This window comes from Melopsittacus undulatus, chromosome 1 (assembly GCF_012275295.1).
Source record: "Melopsittacus undulatus isolate bMelUnd1 chromosome 1, bMelUnd1.mat.Z, whole genome shotgun sequence".
NCBI classification, from domain to species: Eukaryota; Metazoa; Chordata; class Aves; order Psittaciformes; family Psittaculidae; genus Melopsittacus; species Melopsittacus undulatus.
The window spans coordinates 106,743,822-106,763,003 of record NC_047527.1 but is presented as its reverse complement, the minus strand read 5'-3'; the positions used below and the strand labels follow the sequence as shown (position 1 = coordinate 106,763,003).

At 42.5% G+C, this 19,182-nt stretch overlaps 1 protein-coding gene across 1 annotated transcript in view; it reads left to right on the top strand.

The window, feature by feature from the left end:
- Positions 1-19,182, top strand: part of PTPRN2 (protein tyrosine phosphatase receptor type N2) — a 659,546-nt gene that overhangs the window by 552,053 nt on the left and 88,311 nt on the right. Inside the window, exon 13 of the mRNA XM_031042861.2 lies at positions 3,080-3,292. Within this exon, the coding sequence (XP_030898721.2) occupies positions 3,080-3,292 (213 nt within the window). The remainder of the gene's footprint in view (positions 1-3,079; positions 3,293-19,182) is intronic.

Below are 19,182 nucleotides of genomic sequence, written 5' to 3'. Positions count from 1 at the left end.
AAGAATCAGGGGTTTAGTTGAGATGGGGAAATCTGTGCTCCTGGCTGGGGAGGGAAGGGGGCAAGAAGCAGGGGGCTGGTGACTAACTCGTCGCATTAAATTTTACACGTTTCCTAATTCTGTGTTTGGTCAGCTATCCGGCAGGATAAAAGGGCAGTGGGTTTCTCCAGCTGAGTTGGGGGCAGTGGGGGCTGTTTCCTGATGGGGCGCTCCTGGAGGGGTGGAGTGCCCCGCTGCCCTCCGCGGCGCCGGGGATCTCCAGCCCGGAGCCCGGGAGCACCGCCGGTGACAGCCCGGAGCCGGGCGGCGGGGCTTCGCCGTCGGCTTTAGTCAGAGGCTTATCCACAGACACCAGTGCCAGGGTATTTCCCGGTAGCCGCGGGGGACGTGGGGGGTGGGGTGTGTGGGCGATGGGGCTAGCCGGCGTGCCCCTAAGTACTAATTGCGCCCGAAGGCAGGGAGAGGAGAGCGGATCTCTCCGGGCCCCGACGGCTGCGGCTCCGGAGGTGCTTCCCCGAGAAGCGGGGTGTGGAAGGAGCGGGGACAAAGGCCGGCGGCCCCGCGGCAGAGCCCCTCACCCTTCCCTATCAGCAGCTCCGACGGGGCGGGTAGGGCGGGCGGCCGCACAGGCTGCGGTAATGGCCCTTCACCCCTTCCCTCTCTCTGCGGGGTCGCCATCCCTTCCCAGGGCACGGAGGGTCGGCAGGTGTTGATGCTGGTCCTTCCAGACGTGCAAGGGTTTTGCGAGCCCTCGACGGCCTGGAGCCCATAACTGGGGACACAGCTACACTGGCTCCCCACGGAAGACGCTTACCGAGGTGTAAGCAATGCCAAACACCCCAAGGAAGGTTTCTACTCTTTCCCGCGTTTCACATTACCAGGTGCAGCACTGGGGACGGGCGGGGTATATATTGGCAAAAGCATCTTTTGTTAAGGGCAGCCAGCTCCGCGGCTGGTACCCCGGCTGTGTGGGGAAAACTGTGGGGCAAAGTTGGAAGCAACATCTAAAACCTCTGTAACTAAAGGAGGGAGAAAGGACAGCGCGCTCTTTCTCTCCCCCGTGTTTACTCAGGGCATTTGACAGCACTTCGCTCCCATCATTTTCATTGTTTCCCTCGCATAGCCCGTTCCCCGGGTGCTTGTGCGGCTCTTTCACACGGCAACAGGAGAAGGAAAATCGTTTAAAACCGTGGTTGCGAAAACAGAATCAAGAGATTCAGGAGCAGCTCCCGAAACTGCCCCCGCCAGACTCTTCCTTCCTGGCAGCGGTGCCTCTGTGCGCCCCCGGGGCCGAAGCGGGAGAAGGAGGCAGTCGGGGACCTCTCTGGCCGCTCAGAGAGCGGGGCCGGCCCGTGGGGGGTCCGGGGGTCCCGGGGAGGGGGAACGGGGACTTGTCCCTGCCTCTCTGATGGGAGGCCAAACACCGCGGCGAAGCGGATTAACGTCCCGGGGCGCAGCGCTCGGGGAGGGGGCGCCGGCACTTTGGCTGGAGCTGCCTTTTTAGATGCAGATTGCGACCTCTGGCCCCACGGGGCCAGCGGCCTTTCACGAAGATGCTAATGGCAGAACGCAGCAGCCCTTTACTCCCCGGGCCCCCAGGGCCGAGGCGGCGGGAGCTGCGAGCTGGCTGCGGCGGCCGTCGGTGCTGCCACCTCCCCAGTTCCTTTTCCCCGCCCGGTGCAGGCCGGGACCTCTCTTCCCCCGGTGCGGATGGGGCAGGTAGTTGGCTGGGGCATCGCAGAGCAATAGGGAGGATGCGGGGAGGCGGCCCCGGAGCCCCCCGGGGCTGGGCGGAGGAGCTGGGGTGGGGGCAGCCCCGTTCTCCTGGTGGCTGTTGGGATTTGGAGGAGGGGCCGGCCGCTGTTTAGGGGAGGGAGGAAGGAGAGAGGCGGCGGGTCCGGCGGTGGCTGCGCGGTCGCGGGCGGCCCATGGCCGGCCTCGGCGAGTTCCGCACCCGCCCCCCGCCGCCCGGGGTTTACAAACCCGGCAATCCTCCTCCTCTGCCGGGCGCATCCAGGCAAGCAAATCCGAGAGCCTTCCTGAACCTGCATTTCCATTAACTCAGCCTCAGCCCCGGCTAATCCGCAGCACTGAAGGCAAGGAGGCTAATTAATGACAAGCTTTTACAGTCAAGACCAGCGATAATTGCTTTGGTGGCCTTTATGATTACAAGATAAAAATGGACCGGGCCTGACATAAGAGCCACTGTGTACACTGCAAGACAGGAGGAAATTAAGAGCTGGCTAGCTGAATACGGAGCAGAAAATTACTAATAGAGGAGAGATAATGAATAGGCCGGCTAGGCATTCATGGGGAAAAATCCATTTTGTTACCACGCGAAATTAGGTGGTGGAAAGGAGTTTGCTAATTGTTCTCATCTTGTAGCAACCAGGACTGAGGCAGGGGCGTGCTTTTCAATTCATTTCCCTGGTAATTGTGAAAGGGGGAATGCAGGCCAAATGAGTCTTGCTGCAATTTGCGCGCCTGGTCTTTTCATTTTCATGTTGCGTTTTTAATTGTTGCTAATATAGCTTATAATGAAGCTAATGAGGGGAAATTATTGTACAACTTTTTAGCACATGGAGACGAGTGAAATGCACAAGAAGGATTCTCTCCTATTGCTGCAAAAAAAAAAATAGTAATCTGGAGGAGTTTGGAACTATCGGGCTTTTTTTTAATCCTTTTCCTTCTACAACAGACAAAAGGAAGGACTGCCACCTACTTTCTTGTTCTCTCTCTTCGTTCCGTGTTTTATTTTTCACTCAAAGAAAAACATAAAAGGGATTTTCCCTCGCTGCCCCCTGACAGCTTCTGGCCCTGGATACGGAGCTGCGGGGCGCGCCGCGGTGCTTGCGCGCAGCCAGTGCGCCCGCCTCCGCCTTTCGGTAGTTGAATGCAAGCCGCGGGGCGGGGAGGGGATGGGATGGAGGGGGGCATGTCCGCACTGCTGTCCCTGCCCCTCCGTTTGCTTCCATCCTTGTCTCAAAGTTAGCGCTGCCCGGTGCTTCCCCCCGACGGGGGCTCCGCGCTTCTCCGCCACCGCGCAACTCAGGCGCTGCCTCTCTCTCCTCCCCTGCAGAAAAGCAACGTCCCGCCGCTCTCGCAGCGCAGGGAAGAGGCAGAGTCCGCCAAATTCCTTCTCCTCACCCTCCTCTCCCTCGCTTGCATCGTCGGGGTCTTGGCCGCCTCGGGGATCGCCTATTGCCTCCGGCACCGCGCTCACCGCCGGCTGAAGGAGAAGCTCTCGGCCCTTGGGGGCGACGCCGGTTCCGACGCTACCGCTGCTTATCAGGTAAGGACCGAGCTCTTCTCTTCCTCCTTCTCCGTCTCTTCCTCCCCCTCCTCCGGCCCTGCGCCCCCGGGGCGCCCGGCAGAGCCAGAGGGGACCCTTTTCCACTGGGAGCCGAGGGAGTGGGTTTGTTCTCTATATTGCTTCCCCCGCCCGGCTCCAGTCGTATTCCCGGGGATTCGCTGTAGCAGCTTTTTACTGCTGGATATTAATCTTGGCTATTTGGGGAGTTGCTGTAAATGGGTGTCTAATTAGAAGCATAAAAAAAAACCCACCAAAAAAAAACACATTGAAATTCTCTGAAAAAAAAATAACATTAACATCCATAATCTGACACCCCTGCCACTATTAATAACAAAAAATCTTTAACATTTATGAGGAATGGATTGCACAGTTATCTGAAGATGTCTTTCTTTTTGAGTAATCGACTTCTTCAGGGTCTGATATGAAAAGAGCCTTTGACCCGATCTGTTGCCACCTTCTGCCATTATTCAGATAAATGAAATCTAATGCTGATAGATGGGGAGGTAAACCAGGACTGGTTCTGGGAGAACAATGGTAGCAGATGTGTACCCAGTAATATGGGAGCAGTGCTCTCAGATTTCCTGAAAAAAATCAGAAACCTCAGGCTTTCTCTTTCAGTTTCAAAAGTATTGGGTGGAGAGACACTCTGCATCTTCCCAAAGTTTGCTTTAGATTATGGCACTTATTTCTTGGTGTACTCCTGTTGTGGTAATGCGTGTGTTATGGCCATAAACCACAGAACCCTGATCTGCTATCCCAAAATACTTGGAGTGTGACCAGGAAAAAGAATTCAAGAATGTGTAAACATTGTTGCTGTAGTATCCCTGTGTGCTGTGCACTCGTAGGGTCCTGTTAATGGCACTCTACTGTCAAGCTTTATTTTACCTTCCAGTTCTGCTTAGGATCAGGCATTGTGGCCTTGTTGTATTCTGGAGCTGAGGTAGATTCAAATTGGCAGCTGGGAGTCATACGGGAATAAACTCATACTTCCTTGCAAAGTTTGGGTCTGTCTGTACCTCTTGCACGTTAAAGATCTGATGTACTAAATACATCTCCACAGACTGAGTCGAGGGAGATTTTAGTACAGAATGATAAACATGAATATTTCTGTCACATTTAGTATCTTCATGAATAGCTTTGGTTTTCAGTTTAAATTGAATGTTTACTTAAAAAAAACAAACAACAACACCCAAATCTTTAAATTACTTCACATCTTCAAATTTACTGACTTACAAAGCAAGAGAGAGAGAGCATTTCCAGTGGGGAAAAAAAAAAGGAGTGTCCTGCAGGATAAAACCAGCAGTTTGTCAGATCAGTTTTGTTGGCCAAAGAGGCTGTGGCCATAAATATTTTTGTTTGATTTCAATATGGAACTTGCTGTTGGCTTATTTAAACCACAGAAGGGATAGGCAGCCTTTTTCTTCTGTTAAATGTGAATACAAGAATTCTTAATTTAAAAAAAAACCCTCCAGGTTCCAAAATCACACTTGAAACTGAATTTGTGATAATTAACAGGACAATCTTCCTACTGACAGCTCTAATTAATAGTATCTGTAATTAAAATCGTGCCCTTCCAGCAGGAAAATTGTTTGAATTTCTTGGAGTGACCTTTTTTGCCATTTCTCCTGGGAGTATAGTGGTTGATATTGATTTTATAATGAGCTCTGGTTTGTTTAATAAGAATCCGTAATCCAGACACTAAATGAAATGTGTGCTTCATATCTTCTTCCCAGATTTATATATATTTTAAAATCTTCTTGGTTAGATCTGAGAGTGGCATTTTCTGTTTAAAGCAACAACAATGCTTTGAGGATGCTGCTCAGTATTTCAGTGGGAAGACTGTATTAATATTCTTTGTTCCTGACCTTTGGGCCCAGTCCTGACCACCTGACTTTTTAACCATTTCCATTGGTTTTTCAGGGTAACTGTAGTCATGAGTGGGAGGAAAAATGTTTTTCCTTAACTACAAAGGTTTCTAAGGGCTTGGCTGTCCTCCCGTGGAAATAAATGGGAATTTTGCCATTTGTTTCAATGGCAGCAGTAGGAGGCCCCAGTATAGGCAGACAAAATACTCAGGCAGTTTTGATGCTGCTAAGTAGCATTTTATCAAAATGAATCACTGAGGCTCATTCTGTGTATAATAAACTATTCATGTGGATTTGAAGAGAAGTAGGATTGAGCCCTATTCGCATCATCAAAATCGCCTTATGTTGAGCTGTGTTAAATGTAATGGATATCTGGTATGATGCATGTTTTGGATAACATCAATTAGGTCTCAGAAAAGCATCAATTATCTTTTTCCTCATCTTCTCTGGTACTCATAGGGGAATAATGTAACCCGTATTAATATGGGAGAAGAAAAAAGCAGATAGCTTTCAAAATTGTATCTACTTTGTTCCCTTCTGCTAAATGTTTCCCAAGTATGTACTCGGTTAACTCAGTGTATTTTAAAAATATGAAATATTTCAGCAGCTGCTGCCACTAGACCTTAAAACGCAATACTCAAATATGTTGCTGCTTACAGCTTAAGTGACAATTCAGATTATTTTTTTTTTCTTATTTGAAGGGGGAGAAATTGGTGGGTATGAAAGGGCCTGGTGGCCCAGTGTGATTCAGAGGGAACGTTGAAATATTACGTTGATTCACATGCTTCTCAAAATGTCAATGGTTTGTATCTTCACATAAACAAGACTGACCTAAATTTTCAGCATTAGCAGAAGCATTTTTCATCCTAACCCAGTTCAGCCAAGAGAGTTCATTCAGGGTTTCACTCCTTCCTTAGTCACCCTGTGAACTTTAAAGAGTTTTTTTTCCCACAGCTCCTTTTCTTTTTTCCCCTCTTTTCCTTCCCATCTTCCCCTTCCCCCCTTCTCGTCTGTGCAGTGAAATACCAGCTTGAGAAAGGGAAAACAAACACACCGTATAGTCAGGGAAGTAGGTTGGCTGCTAACTCTCACCCTGCACCCAAGGTGTAGCGCCTGTCATGCAACGTCATTCTCCCTTGGGCACTCACCTGCTAGTATGAGCAGTTCTTGTGTAAGCATGCCTACCTACTGATATGAGTATTTCTTGTGTAAGTGAATGTAGAAGTGACCAGTCTTAGGCAGAACAGCTAATATCATTTAAAATTTGCAAGCAGGAAAATAAAATCTCTACAGTGCCCTTGATGAGCTGTCAAATGTCCCAATACTGCTTGAAGAGGTACCTGGTTCTTCAGGTGTGTGGTAAGGCAGCAGCTGGCCTTCAGCATGTTCAAGTGAGCTCTGGGAGACTAAACTCTGTGGAAAGACTCAGTACCACTAAGAAGGGCAGATGCACAATTGCAACTTCATTGATCTTTGAATCACTAAACAACAAAATTATAGGATGGTTTAATTAGTAGCTAAGGAGTTTTTCAAAATTCATGGAAACAGTGTATCTCATGCAACATTGTATGTGATTAAAACACATTTTATACATCAAGGCGGACAGTTTTTGTGTACCTTACAAACACGTCTCCTGTCCTTTCAAATCACATGTGTAATGATTAGATAAGTCAGTGTTAGCCACTCAGGGATGACTAAAAAGAGGTTCTTGCTGCCTCTGCATTGCCCCTGCGCATGCGTGCACCTGCACCCATGTTTTTAATTGTGGCTCATATTGCTTTGATCTTCTTTGAAAAGCAAGTTTAGCATTCTGCAAGCCCACTCTCTGGTCCGGGAGATTAGGGCAGAAGCGTTCTAGGAATTTTCAGCAGCCACTCTTTGATTTATTTCACAACACTGAGCAGGTTTTCTTCATGCACTTTGAAGCCTTTAGAACATAACCCAGAGAGAAGCGGGCATGCAGACATCAGGGGGCGGTCTGCAAACAGGGCCACTAAGTGCACATCTTACTTGTCACTGCTCCCATTAGCGAGCAATTTATTAATGTAATGAGTGTATGTTAGTGACTGCTACTATTTAGGGATGCTCTGTTTGATTCAGGGTGATGTATTTGTGAATCCAACTGAACCCTGGCATTTGACCCCCATGTGGGGAATGCTAGGTTGTGCAAGATGTTAAATCATCAGCATATTTTATACTTTGAGCTGCAGAACTTTCCTATGAGCATGGTCTTCTGCATCACTGATAATGCTCAGCAAAATGTTGCCCATAATGAAATTTAAAGTAAAAAGTTAAAATGCACTGAAACTGACTTCAGAAAACCTGCCTTTTAATATTTTATGCCAATAATGTTCTTTTTAATTTTCCTTCATCCCTGCCAAAAGGGCTTCCTTTAAAAAGTGAGGGGACCACAACCAAAGAGTCTACAGTGAAGTTTGTTCTTAAACTGCCTGAAGTATTCCAGGTTACATGAGCCATGTTCTGTCAGTACAGCTGGATTGCATCATCAGCTGTTTAAAAATTTGTTCAAATAACCTGGTTTGGCAAGCATATAATTGTAAAGTGTATGTTAAATTCCACATTATCACATGTATTACATTATATATAAATTACATAGTCCTTTGTCAGATATGGTCTTATTAATTACATGATCCCTCTGGATTCAAAGCCACCAAGAACTTCTGTGTGCTTTTGTAGATTTGATCCTGCTGTTATTTTTTATTAGAGATGTTAAGAGCACAGTATTTACCACAATTACAATAAATATTTTGCTGCAAATATTTTAAAAGGCTGCAACTGAAAGAATCCACTAGGAACATACTCTCTATTTAATCATCATGCCTGTTTTGTATGTTTAAATACAGATAATTCACTACCTCTAATATGGCTTTTACACTGTAGACTAACTTTTGCAAGCAAACTTGTTATTATAGTATTAGACCGTAATGTTATAGTAATACTGTATATCAACTCCTTAGAAAATTGGGTTTTTGTGAAGTAAGTGAAATGGAAAAATGACAAAAGGAAAATTTTGTTGTTCTTGTTTGACAAGTTTTCAGTAATTTTCCAGTAAATATCAAAATTTGGACCAAAAAAAAAGCTGGTAAACTGGAGATAATCTGTACCATAAAGTATTACCTCTTATGTATGTAAAACTTCAGTTTCAAGGACCCTCCTACACTTCAGCAAAAAGGATATCACTGAGGACAAGGTGTATTCAGTACATGAGTATTTAGTAAACATTTCATAAGGAATACAATTAGTAAGGATTTTGGATAGATGAAAATTTTGCCTTAAGGCTGAATGCTAGGAAGGGCTTGCTTGTGTTTTCTTCTGGGAAAACAAAGGACGACACGTTTTTAATCTTTTCTTTTCCTGCATCCTTATTAAAAGAGAAAAAAACACCAATCTTGGTGACTACGTAAAGCAATAGGACAAACTGTAATTGTTTCTAATAATGCATACATGGGGAGGTCTGTATTAGAAGAGTTGTTCTCGTCCATTTAAGTCTGTTTATTGTGTATTATATGAACAATTTTCTCCATGTTTAATTGGATTTCATCTTAAATTCTCAGGAACCTGCAAATACATTGTATGTAATTTTACATAAACCACTGTACTTCAAGGTGAGACAGTTTTGACTGCAATAGATGGGAAAGGAAAAAGAAGTGGGGAGCATTTTAAGGTGATGAGAATTTACCGTATGCTTAAAACACTTCTGTGAAGTCAGTGGATGGCCAAAGCAGAATGTGGCAAACTATAATGTTTACAGATTCAAATTTAACTTTTAATAATGTTGGTTTCTGTTTATTTAGGTTTCTGTTTGTTGGGTTGGGTTTTTTGTTTGTTGATTTGTTTTTTTTTTTAAATCTGATTAGTGTTCAGAGCAATCCAGAATTCCTGTGGTGCATTGGACTATGTAATTCCCTAACCTTGCTTCCTGTGGTAGCCATAAAATTGAATTAAATGGTAGTAATGTTCAAAATAGGATTTCAAAATAGTGCATTAACTTGTAAATCTGCAGAAATCTGTCAGACATGCCTGTTTGATGATTGTGGGGTAAATAGATAGATAGATAGATAGATAGATAGAGATATATTTGCTATGATACCCCTAACATTTAAAGTCAATTTCAAAATACTGCTTAATGAGGAATGCCCACCTGAAGAGCTGAAGCTCAGTGGCACAGATTTCAATGGGGCACTTCAGGAAATCTGTATTTGAGCTTGTCAATGTCTGTCTGTGAGGAGCAGTGTTCTCCTGTTGCCTCCTCCCCTGCTCTGCCCATTGCTGCAGTACCCATGGCCCCAGCAGTGAGGCAGCCCTGGCTAACTGTGCTGGCTGTGTGAGAGAGGTTTATTGGGCTTGTTATGAATGGATCTCCTCTAAGCAGGTCCTCTAAGCAGGTCCTGTTTTAAGTTCAATAAAATAACTTTTGTAAATGAATCAGTGTTGAAAAAAGGGTCTGGTCCTGACCAGAGAAGGTTTTACCTTCACAACCCAGGTCCTGGGCTGCTGCAGCAGTGGCAGTGCAGCAACACTTTTGAGTAGAACACCCTTTATATTAGGGTGGATAGGTGGAGAGAGAAGTTTTTTTGCAGATATGGAAGGAAAATGAATATGCATGCAGCTCCTGGAATAATTGGGTGAGAAGGTGCCGTGTGGGTTTAGGTGTCAGAAATATAAACCATCATTTTCAAGTATTTGGCTGTTCATCTGTGTAGGATTAGTGCAAAGTGGCAGAGCGAAGGTGATGTTGGCCCTCTCCTCTTAAGTGACTTCATTTAGTTTTCCTTGTCTAAAGAGTACAGTATTTGAGCTTAGTGCTTTGTGGAACAAGGACAAACATGCTCCAAGCATCTTGCAGTATAATTTCTGTGTGTTTAGGGTGTAAGAAAATCTAAGAAAAAAAAAAATAGTAGGAGGGGAAATTTTGTGACTCATTTTTAATTACTGGGAAATCCAGAGTCCTTACCCAAACAGTCATTTCTAAGAAAGTGTGCGGGAGGTGCTCTGGACTTGCATGTTGCAGGCTGCATCTCGCCTGGTAAACTAAGCCAGTAAATTGTTTGAATGGTCCTGGCACTGTTTCAGGCCAACTTTCTCCCAGACAGTTGCTCAGCACAGTTAGCACTGGCCAAGAAAAAGCCATATGTTCATTAACTGGTCAGTGTGCTTAATAATTTGGCTGTGGCCACCCAGTTTTAGAGGGTGAGGATTATTGTTGCTTTATCTGCCCTTATTCCCCACCCTGGACCTTTGAGGTGTGGGCTCCCACTCCCAAGCATTCCGCTTCTCAACATCCTGCTTCTGCTTCAGAGCCCCTTCCACCCATCTCTGCTGTGCCATGGGCTGTTTGCCAGCTGAATGTGGGCTGGTTCTCGATAAGTACAATGGATTGTCTCCCTCTGGTAAATTGATTATATCCCAGTGCCTGTATGTTATAAAGAAGCCAAAGATAACCGCAGCCTTGCCTAATGGGCTGGAGAGTATTTGATTTGCAGTCCCAGGCTGTATATCATCTCAAGTGTCCCGATTTCTTTCTGGAATAACTATACTGTCTTCAGTGGCATTTTTTTTTCTGATGTAATGTAGAGGATAATCAGGCCTGTCTTTCCTACACACTTCTGCCCTTTTTTGCGTTTTAGGATTTTCCTTTTTCTTTTGGAGCAGCTCTGTTATCATGTTTCAGATTCTTTTATTGTATATTCTCTGAACACTCAGCAGCTAGCACTGTGGTCTGGCTTGCTGAGCCCTTCATATTCCTTCAGAGTGCTGTAGTAGAAGAATAAACTACATTTTTAAAAGTTTTTAACTGGGAAGTTTTTTTGTATTTGCAGAACGAATCTTGTACCAGGGTCATGTTCCCTGGAAGAAAGTAGGAGTTAATTTTGTGTACATAAAGAGCTGTTGTAGGTGATGTTTGTCAGTTCTTGTGGGACCATGTTGCCTGCGAGCAGAAACAGGTTGCAGTTTATTCTCTGAAGTCTGTAAGGTACATAAAAAGCATTCTTCCTACTGCTTTCTTCTGCATACATCTGTTCATCCTGCACACTGGTCTCACACGGCAGGCAATGAAAGGGAAGAGGAATGTGGATGCAGTGTCGCTTCCTTTCTCTTTCTCCTCGCAGGCCGGAAGACATGCTGTGCTGGGCAGCATGCTGGCAGAGTAGGTCCACATCCTGCCCAAAGCCTGCGAGATTTCAGCTTCAGGGATCTTTGCCCTTAATGCACTTTGTGGTTATATTCAGCCTTAGGCAAAGAGTTGAGGCTTACTGCAGCCACCTAAGGTTTTACCCTGGTAAATCCGTATAGATTTGTCTGTTTTGTGGGACAGATGAAAAAAAGTTGGTTTCAAACCTGCCTGTAGCCCAGTTGTGCAGCTCTTACAAGGATGTCACAAAGTGGAATATTCTAAATGGACTGTGATACTTTCGTGCATTTTATTGTGGTATAAACTACAAGAGAAGAAGTTTGGGCAGAGCAGACTGGAGCTCTCCTGGGGTCAGGCTGCTCAACTCCACCAATATTCCCAAAGGCACAGGCAAGACATGCATCTCAAGCATCCTTGGGGGTGTGCGTGACATGGGAGGGCAGGGGGACCCATGGATGGTCTGTGTGCTGAGTACAGAATTGGATATTGAGGATGTGATTTGTGTTGACTGAACAAGAGTCCTCATTTCATTCCTTCCAAGAGGGACAAGGCTACAGTTCCAGGGATGAGAACCACCTATCCCAAATATTTTTCTTTTCGTATGTTCACATGCACAACAGAGGTCTAAATGCTTTCTAGCAGTTTAAAGATCTGTGAAAGAAAATTTGAGTGATTAAATGCACACCAGCAAAGTATGGTGAAGGACTGAGGCAATGCACATGACTTCTTTGTACTGTGATTTTTGCTAATATAGGTTCTAAGCTGTTATAGCACCGATGTATGTCACTGCAGCGTAAGTCAGCTGGGGCATTCCTGCTGCTCTCTGTATTCTAGTTCGAATTCCCAGCTTTCTGTGTGCAGATCCAGTTTTTGTCACTTGTATTCTTACCAAACATGTAACTTGTATTCTTACCAAACCATGACTGTAAAAAGGACTCCTAGAAGTTAAATCCTTTAAAGAACCAAAATTAATTTGGAGGAGGTGGGAGAGAATAGCTTTTGGATTGGAGAAAATAAAGTTTAGTGTAGGTGGCTTATCCAAAGGAGAAAATACATAGGACTTTCTCTAAGCTTTGCTGACCAGTTTTCTAGACTTTTTGCGAAGATGCATGATAATTTATTGACGTTTTTTTGGGATGACTGCATTCTGAACAATCACAGATTTTGATCAGGGAAATAGTTTGCTGAATTTTTAGTATTTCAGACTACTACAATCCTTTTTTTGTGCAGTTTTTATTTTTCAGTTTTCCTATCATATATGCAGGCTTCTTGATGATTCCTGCTTTTTCCTTCTGCATAGGACTGCTGCTGCTTTGCAGAACCATGTTCATTTCCTTTCCCTTCATCCAGTATTACCTGACTTGGTTTTTGTTCAGGTGGGAGGGCTTTTCCTTGGTTGTGCTGTCTCACAATAGCAGGGATACATGCTTTGCAGTGGTCTGCAGTAGAACCAGCCCTACCCATTTACTAGAACTGCTGGTCTGAACATCTCCCTAATCTTCAAAAATGTATCAGGAAGAGTAGTCACATGTCAGAGAAATATCAATCTTTCCCACTATTAATAGAAGAATGAGGGAAAGATGAAAAGGAAAGATTCAGCAAGCTGCTACTTTTCTGACAGTGCAGGGAAAAGAAACTTGGATTTTACCTTTTTCCAGCTTCTCTCCTGGAGTTCATTCTGGCTTCCTGGAAAAGAAAAATGCCTCCTGTGGAGTGAAATTGTGTGATTTGCTGGAATAGGTTTTGTTGCAGCAAAGGATACCAGTGGCTGGCTATTCATGTAAGATAAGAGAAGAAATGTGGTGGAGCTGAGTGTAGTTTTGAGAGCAAGAACAATCTACAAATGTAAATTCATGTTATATAGTGAAATTATGTCATAGCGCATCTCCTTCTATACTATGGGGAAATAATAGTACAGTAAATTAGGGACATGAGTGTGTAAATTCCGTATGCTGTCACCCACAAGAGTGAAATAAAGAGCTGCAATTCCTAATTGACCTCACTGGAAACCTCTTGGGTGTGAAGTTAAAAAATACAGAAGGCTTGCTTAGCAAGCTGTTCCGAATTTCAGGTCCTTTTGAAGGTCTTGGTCAACCCAATGGCTCTCCAGGCATTGTTGACTAATAATTGTTTTTGCTTGTTTGAGGGCTTTAGAAGTTAATTAAGTATAAATCAATGTTTGAGGCTTCTGTGAGTGCTGGTCACTTCATTGCTGAAGAAGCACTGCAGAAATGAAGGGACTGAGGAAAAGGTGACAAGAATGATTAAGAGCATGGAGAACTCTTATGAAGAGAGATTGAAAAGGCAAATTATTTCTTCTAAAACAGTAACAGGTGGCAGTGTAGAAAATAAAATAAATATCTATAAAATAAGGAACTGGGGGAAGAATGAAACTTATTCTGTCTTCTGCCTAGCACAAAGGCAAAGATGTTTGGTTATATTAAATACCTTAAAGACTAACAGGACAAGCTATCTGCATAATAAAACTGCAACATGCAACACTTTCTGCAGAATGTTGTTGATGCACAAATTGTTGCCAGGCACATGGGGAAAATATATTCTAGGTAATAAAATAGCTGATGATATTTTAGAAGATATCTATAATTTCATGCCCCAGGTTTTAAAATAATCCAGAATTAGAATGTGAGAGTTTTACGAATGTGCCTACCTTGTGTGTGTTCTCCTGCTCTGTTCCCATGGTGCTTCTTCCAGGCAACCTGGTGCCTGGTGGAGAGATCCAAGGTGGAGTAATAACTCCTGCACTTGCATAAGTTGGCAAAGGAAGACCCAGGAGCTTCAGTAATGTCCAAGGAAGTTCTTTTCTTCAAAAGCAAGCACACATTAACTCCTTGCTGCAGAGTATTTGTGGGGAGCAGTGCCATGGGGCAGTCAGGAGTGGTGGGGAAGTCTGAAACTCTCCTCGGGGTGGGCAGTGGCAGGGTATTTAGAGCATGGTTATACGCATATTACATATGCGTTATGTAATGTGCATTTTTTTGCTGTTGCTGTTTTCTTCAAAATACAAATTCTCTGCCCATCACTACTGATTGAGTACGAAAGCCCTCTTAGTTTTTTCCAGTGTCTCTTGTAACATTAATAAAGTGAATGTGTAGAAATATTGACCAACAATTTTAATCTTTGAAGGCTTTTGTGCTTTATGATAGAAGCAATTTCTGTTCTCAGATGCAGGATGGAGCTCATACGTGCAATTTTTTTCCTGTAGTTCAGCAGTGCTTCTCTGTATTAGTAGAGGTTTGGCTCATAATAAAGTGCTCTGACCTACTAGCAGCTTTGTGCTCTATAGATCCTTTTTTTTTTTTTAATGTTGTTTCCTTGTTCACAAAATTTGCACTTGCTCTTCCTAGCAGAGTTAAAGAGTGATCTCGGTTTTATTTTCTGTGGGGAATGGGTGGAAAGTGATGACTTTAGTTTTCAAATCAAGAGAGGGTAATGACTGGCAATTTCAACAGTCATGGTAGATGATGTTACGAAGAAAGATTTGTCGCTAATGGCCATCCTTCATAAATATTTCCCTACTGCAGCATCACCTTTTGTGTGGATAACTACCTGTTAGAAAAAAAATGTAAAGTATTTGAAATTTTTAGAAGTTTTTAGGATTACTTTTTGTATTTCTCTGACTGGTTTTAGTACATTTGTTACCATGAATGCAGTTACACGGGCTTAAGGAGAAGCAATAATAGTCTTTGAAATGGAGTAAAACATTTTTAGACATAAACTTGTGGCTATATGTTTGTTTCTTTCCAGGCTGGAAGTGCCTCCTAAGTCCTACTGGCAGATGGGAATTCTTATTTCTGGCAGAAATGATCTCCCATTTTTAGTCTTTCATGGCAATAAAAGAGTGGACTACACAGCCTTAATGTATCATGATGTATAATGTAATGTAGCTGAGAAACTACAGCTGGCTTGGGACTGTGTTTTTTTGCCTGCTTTGGGCCCCAGGCAACTATAAACGCTGGGAATGAAAAAGGAAACATTTGTGGCAGTTATCTTTTAGAGCACTGGCATCTGCTGGAAGCTGGTTGGGCTTTGGGTGGGTTAGACAAAGTCAAAATACATGATGAATTTGCACATGGTTCTGTGTGGCCTTTCAGGTTAATTCAGTCATTACTATGGTTTATTTGTCACCCATACTGTGCTGTATGGCTCTCACTGTGCTAGAAGTGAATTTACTGTGCAAATTCATATTAAGAAGCAGCTGTGCCCTCATGAGCATGTATTTCAGTTAGTTAAGATAAAGAAAATACAGAAAAGATCAAGTTTGTTTTACACATTATTTTTCTCTGCCTAGTTTCTTCTTAAGAAATCTTTCCTTTCCCAGCTTTATACTTAACATATACTTGTAAAGCACTAGATGCAACCACAGCTGAAATGTGGGAAATGCAATTTAGAGGCAAGCATTGGTTGAAACCACACAAAAAAAAAATTCCTTTTTTATTTTGGGGGGAGGGTGATAGAGGTCAATGTCATGTCCTGCTGCTTCCAGAATTAAGTTGTCTGAACTGCAAGACCATGAATGCTCAGACACTGCCAGGGACACCTTGAGAAAAACCTAGGTGCTTTTACACGAGCAGATCTCAGGTGACTTTAGCCTAAGGTTTGCAGATGTTTCCTACTAGAAATAGTCCTTGGTTTCCTTGGAGGCATCCAGGTAGTGTCTTTAAATTCTGAAAGAAACCACCATGATGTTATTATGCAGGGAAAATACCAGTTCAAATCAGTTTGTAAAAAACATTAATTTCCTTCATATATCTTCTATTGTGAAGTCCAGTGTACTGCAGTCATGTGAAGTCAGGCATCTGTTTCATAAAACTCTTCCAGCTTCTAGAAATGAAAGATATGAACTGTTGCACTCTCACAGTCCCAGTTGGAGTGGTCTACTGTATTTTTGCATAGAAAAAAAATTCCCAATAGAGTAACCTAAACATGGTCTTCAGATTTCACTGACTCTTTGGAAAGCAGTATTATCCCAAAAGAGGTACTGTGCTTTCCTGGCATGGATAGCAGAGAAAACACACTACTGTTTTTCACAGGGAAGTATCATTAGACCTATGCAGTCACATCTATCTCATGACTTTCATCTTATGTGGTGACAGGAGCCACATAAAATACCTTTCCCTCCTTCAAGAGCTTCTGGATTACTTAGATGTCTGGCTTGCTGAGGAGAGGTTACTGAAAGAATTAAAATACAAATATTTCCTTAAGCTGTATTGCACAGACAGCATCTTTGGCTCCATACAAGCCAGAAATTTCCACATCTGCTAGACTTCTGGAGATACATACAAGACCATGATGGCTTTTTGTTTGATATGGTAGGATAAGACTGTGCAAATGTTTGAATTTAAAAAGAGGGACTAAAGCAAAGAAATACAAATAAAGGAAAAGTAATTTTCCATATAAAGATAGCACTGTTTTCTGTGCCTTTCCCCTCCTTCGTGGCCTCTACTCTCTTTGTGTACATGAAGAAAGGGGAATCGTAATTGCATGACTCACCACCAGGAAACACTCACAATGCTAAAATAATTGAAATTTTTTATTTCACAGACCATAATTAAAATTGGGGTTTTGTTAGGAAAATGAGTTTCAAGCCTGTGTTTGACTGCAATGCTCTCAAAGAGAAACAGCAGCCCTGCCCTTTTTGACATTTAAAAACCTAACAAAGCAAAACCCTTACACCAAGGCTCAAAAGTTATATCCAGATATGCAGAGTGTGGTGCAGTACAAGAGGACAGGTAGTAGACTGAACTAGAGGGACTAAGGCTGTATTAGCAACCAAATAAATAACATTTTACTTACTTCTTTTTTTTTTCTTTCTCTATCAAGGTCTATTACATCCAAGTCTAGATAAATAAAAACTATACAGAGTATGGTTATGTAATGACAGTTTTGATGCATTGTCTCTCAATATATTACTCTCAAATATTTTTCCAATATCACCCTTTGTTCCTTTCCTGAAGGCACACTGATCTCTGTAGTTGCCTTTTCTGGCAAGGATAGAAAATATGTGTACAAATATTCCACATATATAAACAGCTCTTTTACTCCTGGACAAAAGGTATGTTAAAATGAAGCCAAAGCTTGAAAGTATGTTTCAATAACTCAAAAATAAATGGTAATAAAGCTGTAATTAATCCCAAAGCTACAAACACAGTAAATAAGTTAAAGTTAAATTTATAATACCTGCAAGCATATTAAGTATGCAAAAGCAAAACAAAGGCAGCCAAATGACTTTAGCTTCACCCTGTAGTAACACTGAGTAAATTTAGTTAGAGAATAATGATGTTTGTAGTCCTAGATTCATTTGTTTAAAAAAAATGAGCTTACCTAATTTTTCATTTTTTGAATCTCACTGTATTGTGACTGCATCCGCAGCAGAACAGTTGAATCCCTGCTGTAGTGCAGATCTCAGCTCATCCTATCAATGATTCCTCCTTAATTTAAAGGAAAGTGAGGCTACTATTTAATTCAACATATTAAAGCTTAAAAGAAAAACATTTTTAAAGATCTTGTTCTGCCAAACCAGCATATAAAAGTTTACATATTTTCTTAGGTTTCAGTATATATTTTATTATAAAGTATAACATTGAGTCATTTAGAATTAATAGTCAGCATTTTTTAATTTAAAATTTCTACAAAGTAATTTTGTTTCACATGGAAAACAAACACATTGCTATTGTGATCATGCCTGCTTAAGCAGATTTGTTTCTGATAGAACATTAGGCAGGTCAGGTTGAAAGGGGTTGATGTACACTCAGCTATCACTTTTAATGAACAGTAATTTCTTTGTCTAATGTCTCTGTATTTTATTTATAATTGTACCACGGAAGGGCTTATTCTGTCTTATATTTTGTTAATTCTGAAAATAATGGTGTCACACTTGTTTCTGGCCTAGCTCAGGATATTTCCATTTGAATGTTTTAAGCAAAAGATTTTTAAAATGTGGAAGTGTTAGGCCTATTTCCTGAACTGTATTTTTGGAATTATGTAAATTTGGTGATCAGTTACAAAAAAATAAATAGATTATTTTCATTAATGTATACAAATTAAATTATATATATTTTTCTAAATAATCTGGAAAGTTGTAATTCCCCTCAGTTCCTGAGGCTCCTATTAAGCAGGTCTGAGATCAGTGTGGCTGGGGAAGAAGAGCAGTATTTTAGATTAAAGATACTTTGGATTGAACAGCTTCATTTCCAGTGCACCTTGTATCAGCTAGATGAGAGTGATTCATGTGCTGTGATCAGTGGCTGGACTTGGACTACCTGAAGATGTTGCATAGTGTATTTGTATTCAGTAGGTATATTTTAATAAGCAGCAACATCCTCACTGGAGGCAGTTTGTGGTGGAGTGGTTCATCTTTAAGAGTAGCGAGTGGAAATCCAAGTTGCAAGTTGGCCATCTCTTAAACAGGATCCTCAAATCAGGTCTCCTGCCTGTAATGTGCTACCCTGAGGTTTTTGAGTATAAGTTTTGCAAATATGGGAAAAGATTCAGTATTGGCCCTAACCCTAACCTAGTGCCAGCTGATTCTAGTTATATGTTTGCCTATGCTCTTAGTCCTTATCAGGGTGTATACATAGATTTCTCTCAAAACCCAAATATTTTGGTAAACTATGTGGTCTTAAGAGATTTTTCCAGATACCTACTATATTAGTTGAACTTGATGGAAGATAAAAGATTCTGCAAATTATCATTTGCTCTCTTGCCTTTCTGTGATGCAGATCACAGAATGACAGCAGTAAATGCTACTGCTATCAGTGGCTGGGGACATCCTTAAGAGGTGGCATAGCACTTTGGTGGTGGCAGGCAGATTGCACCTCTAGACAAGACCT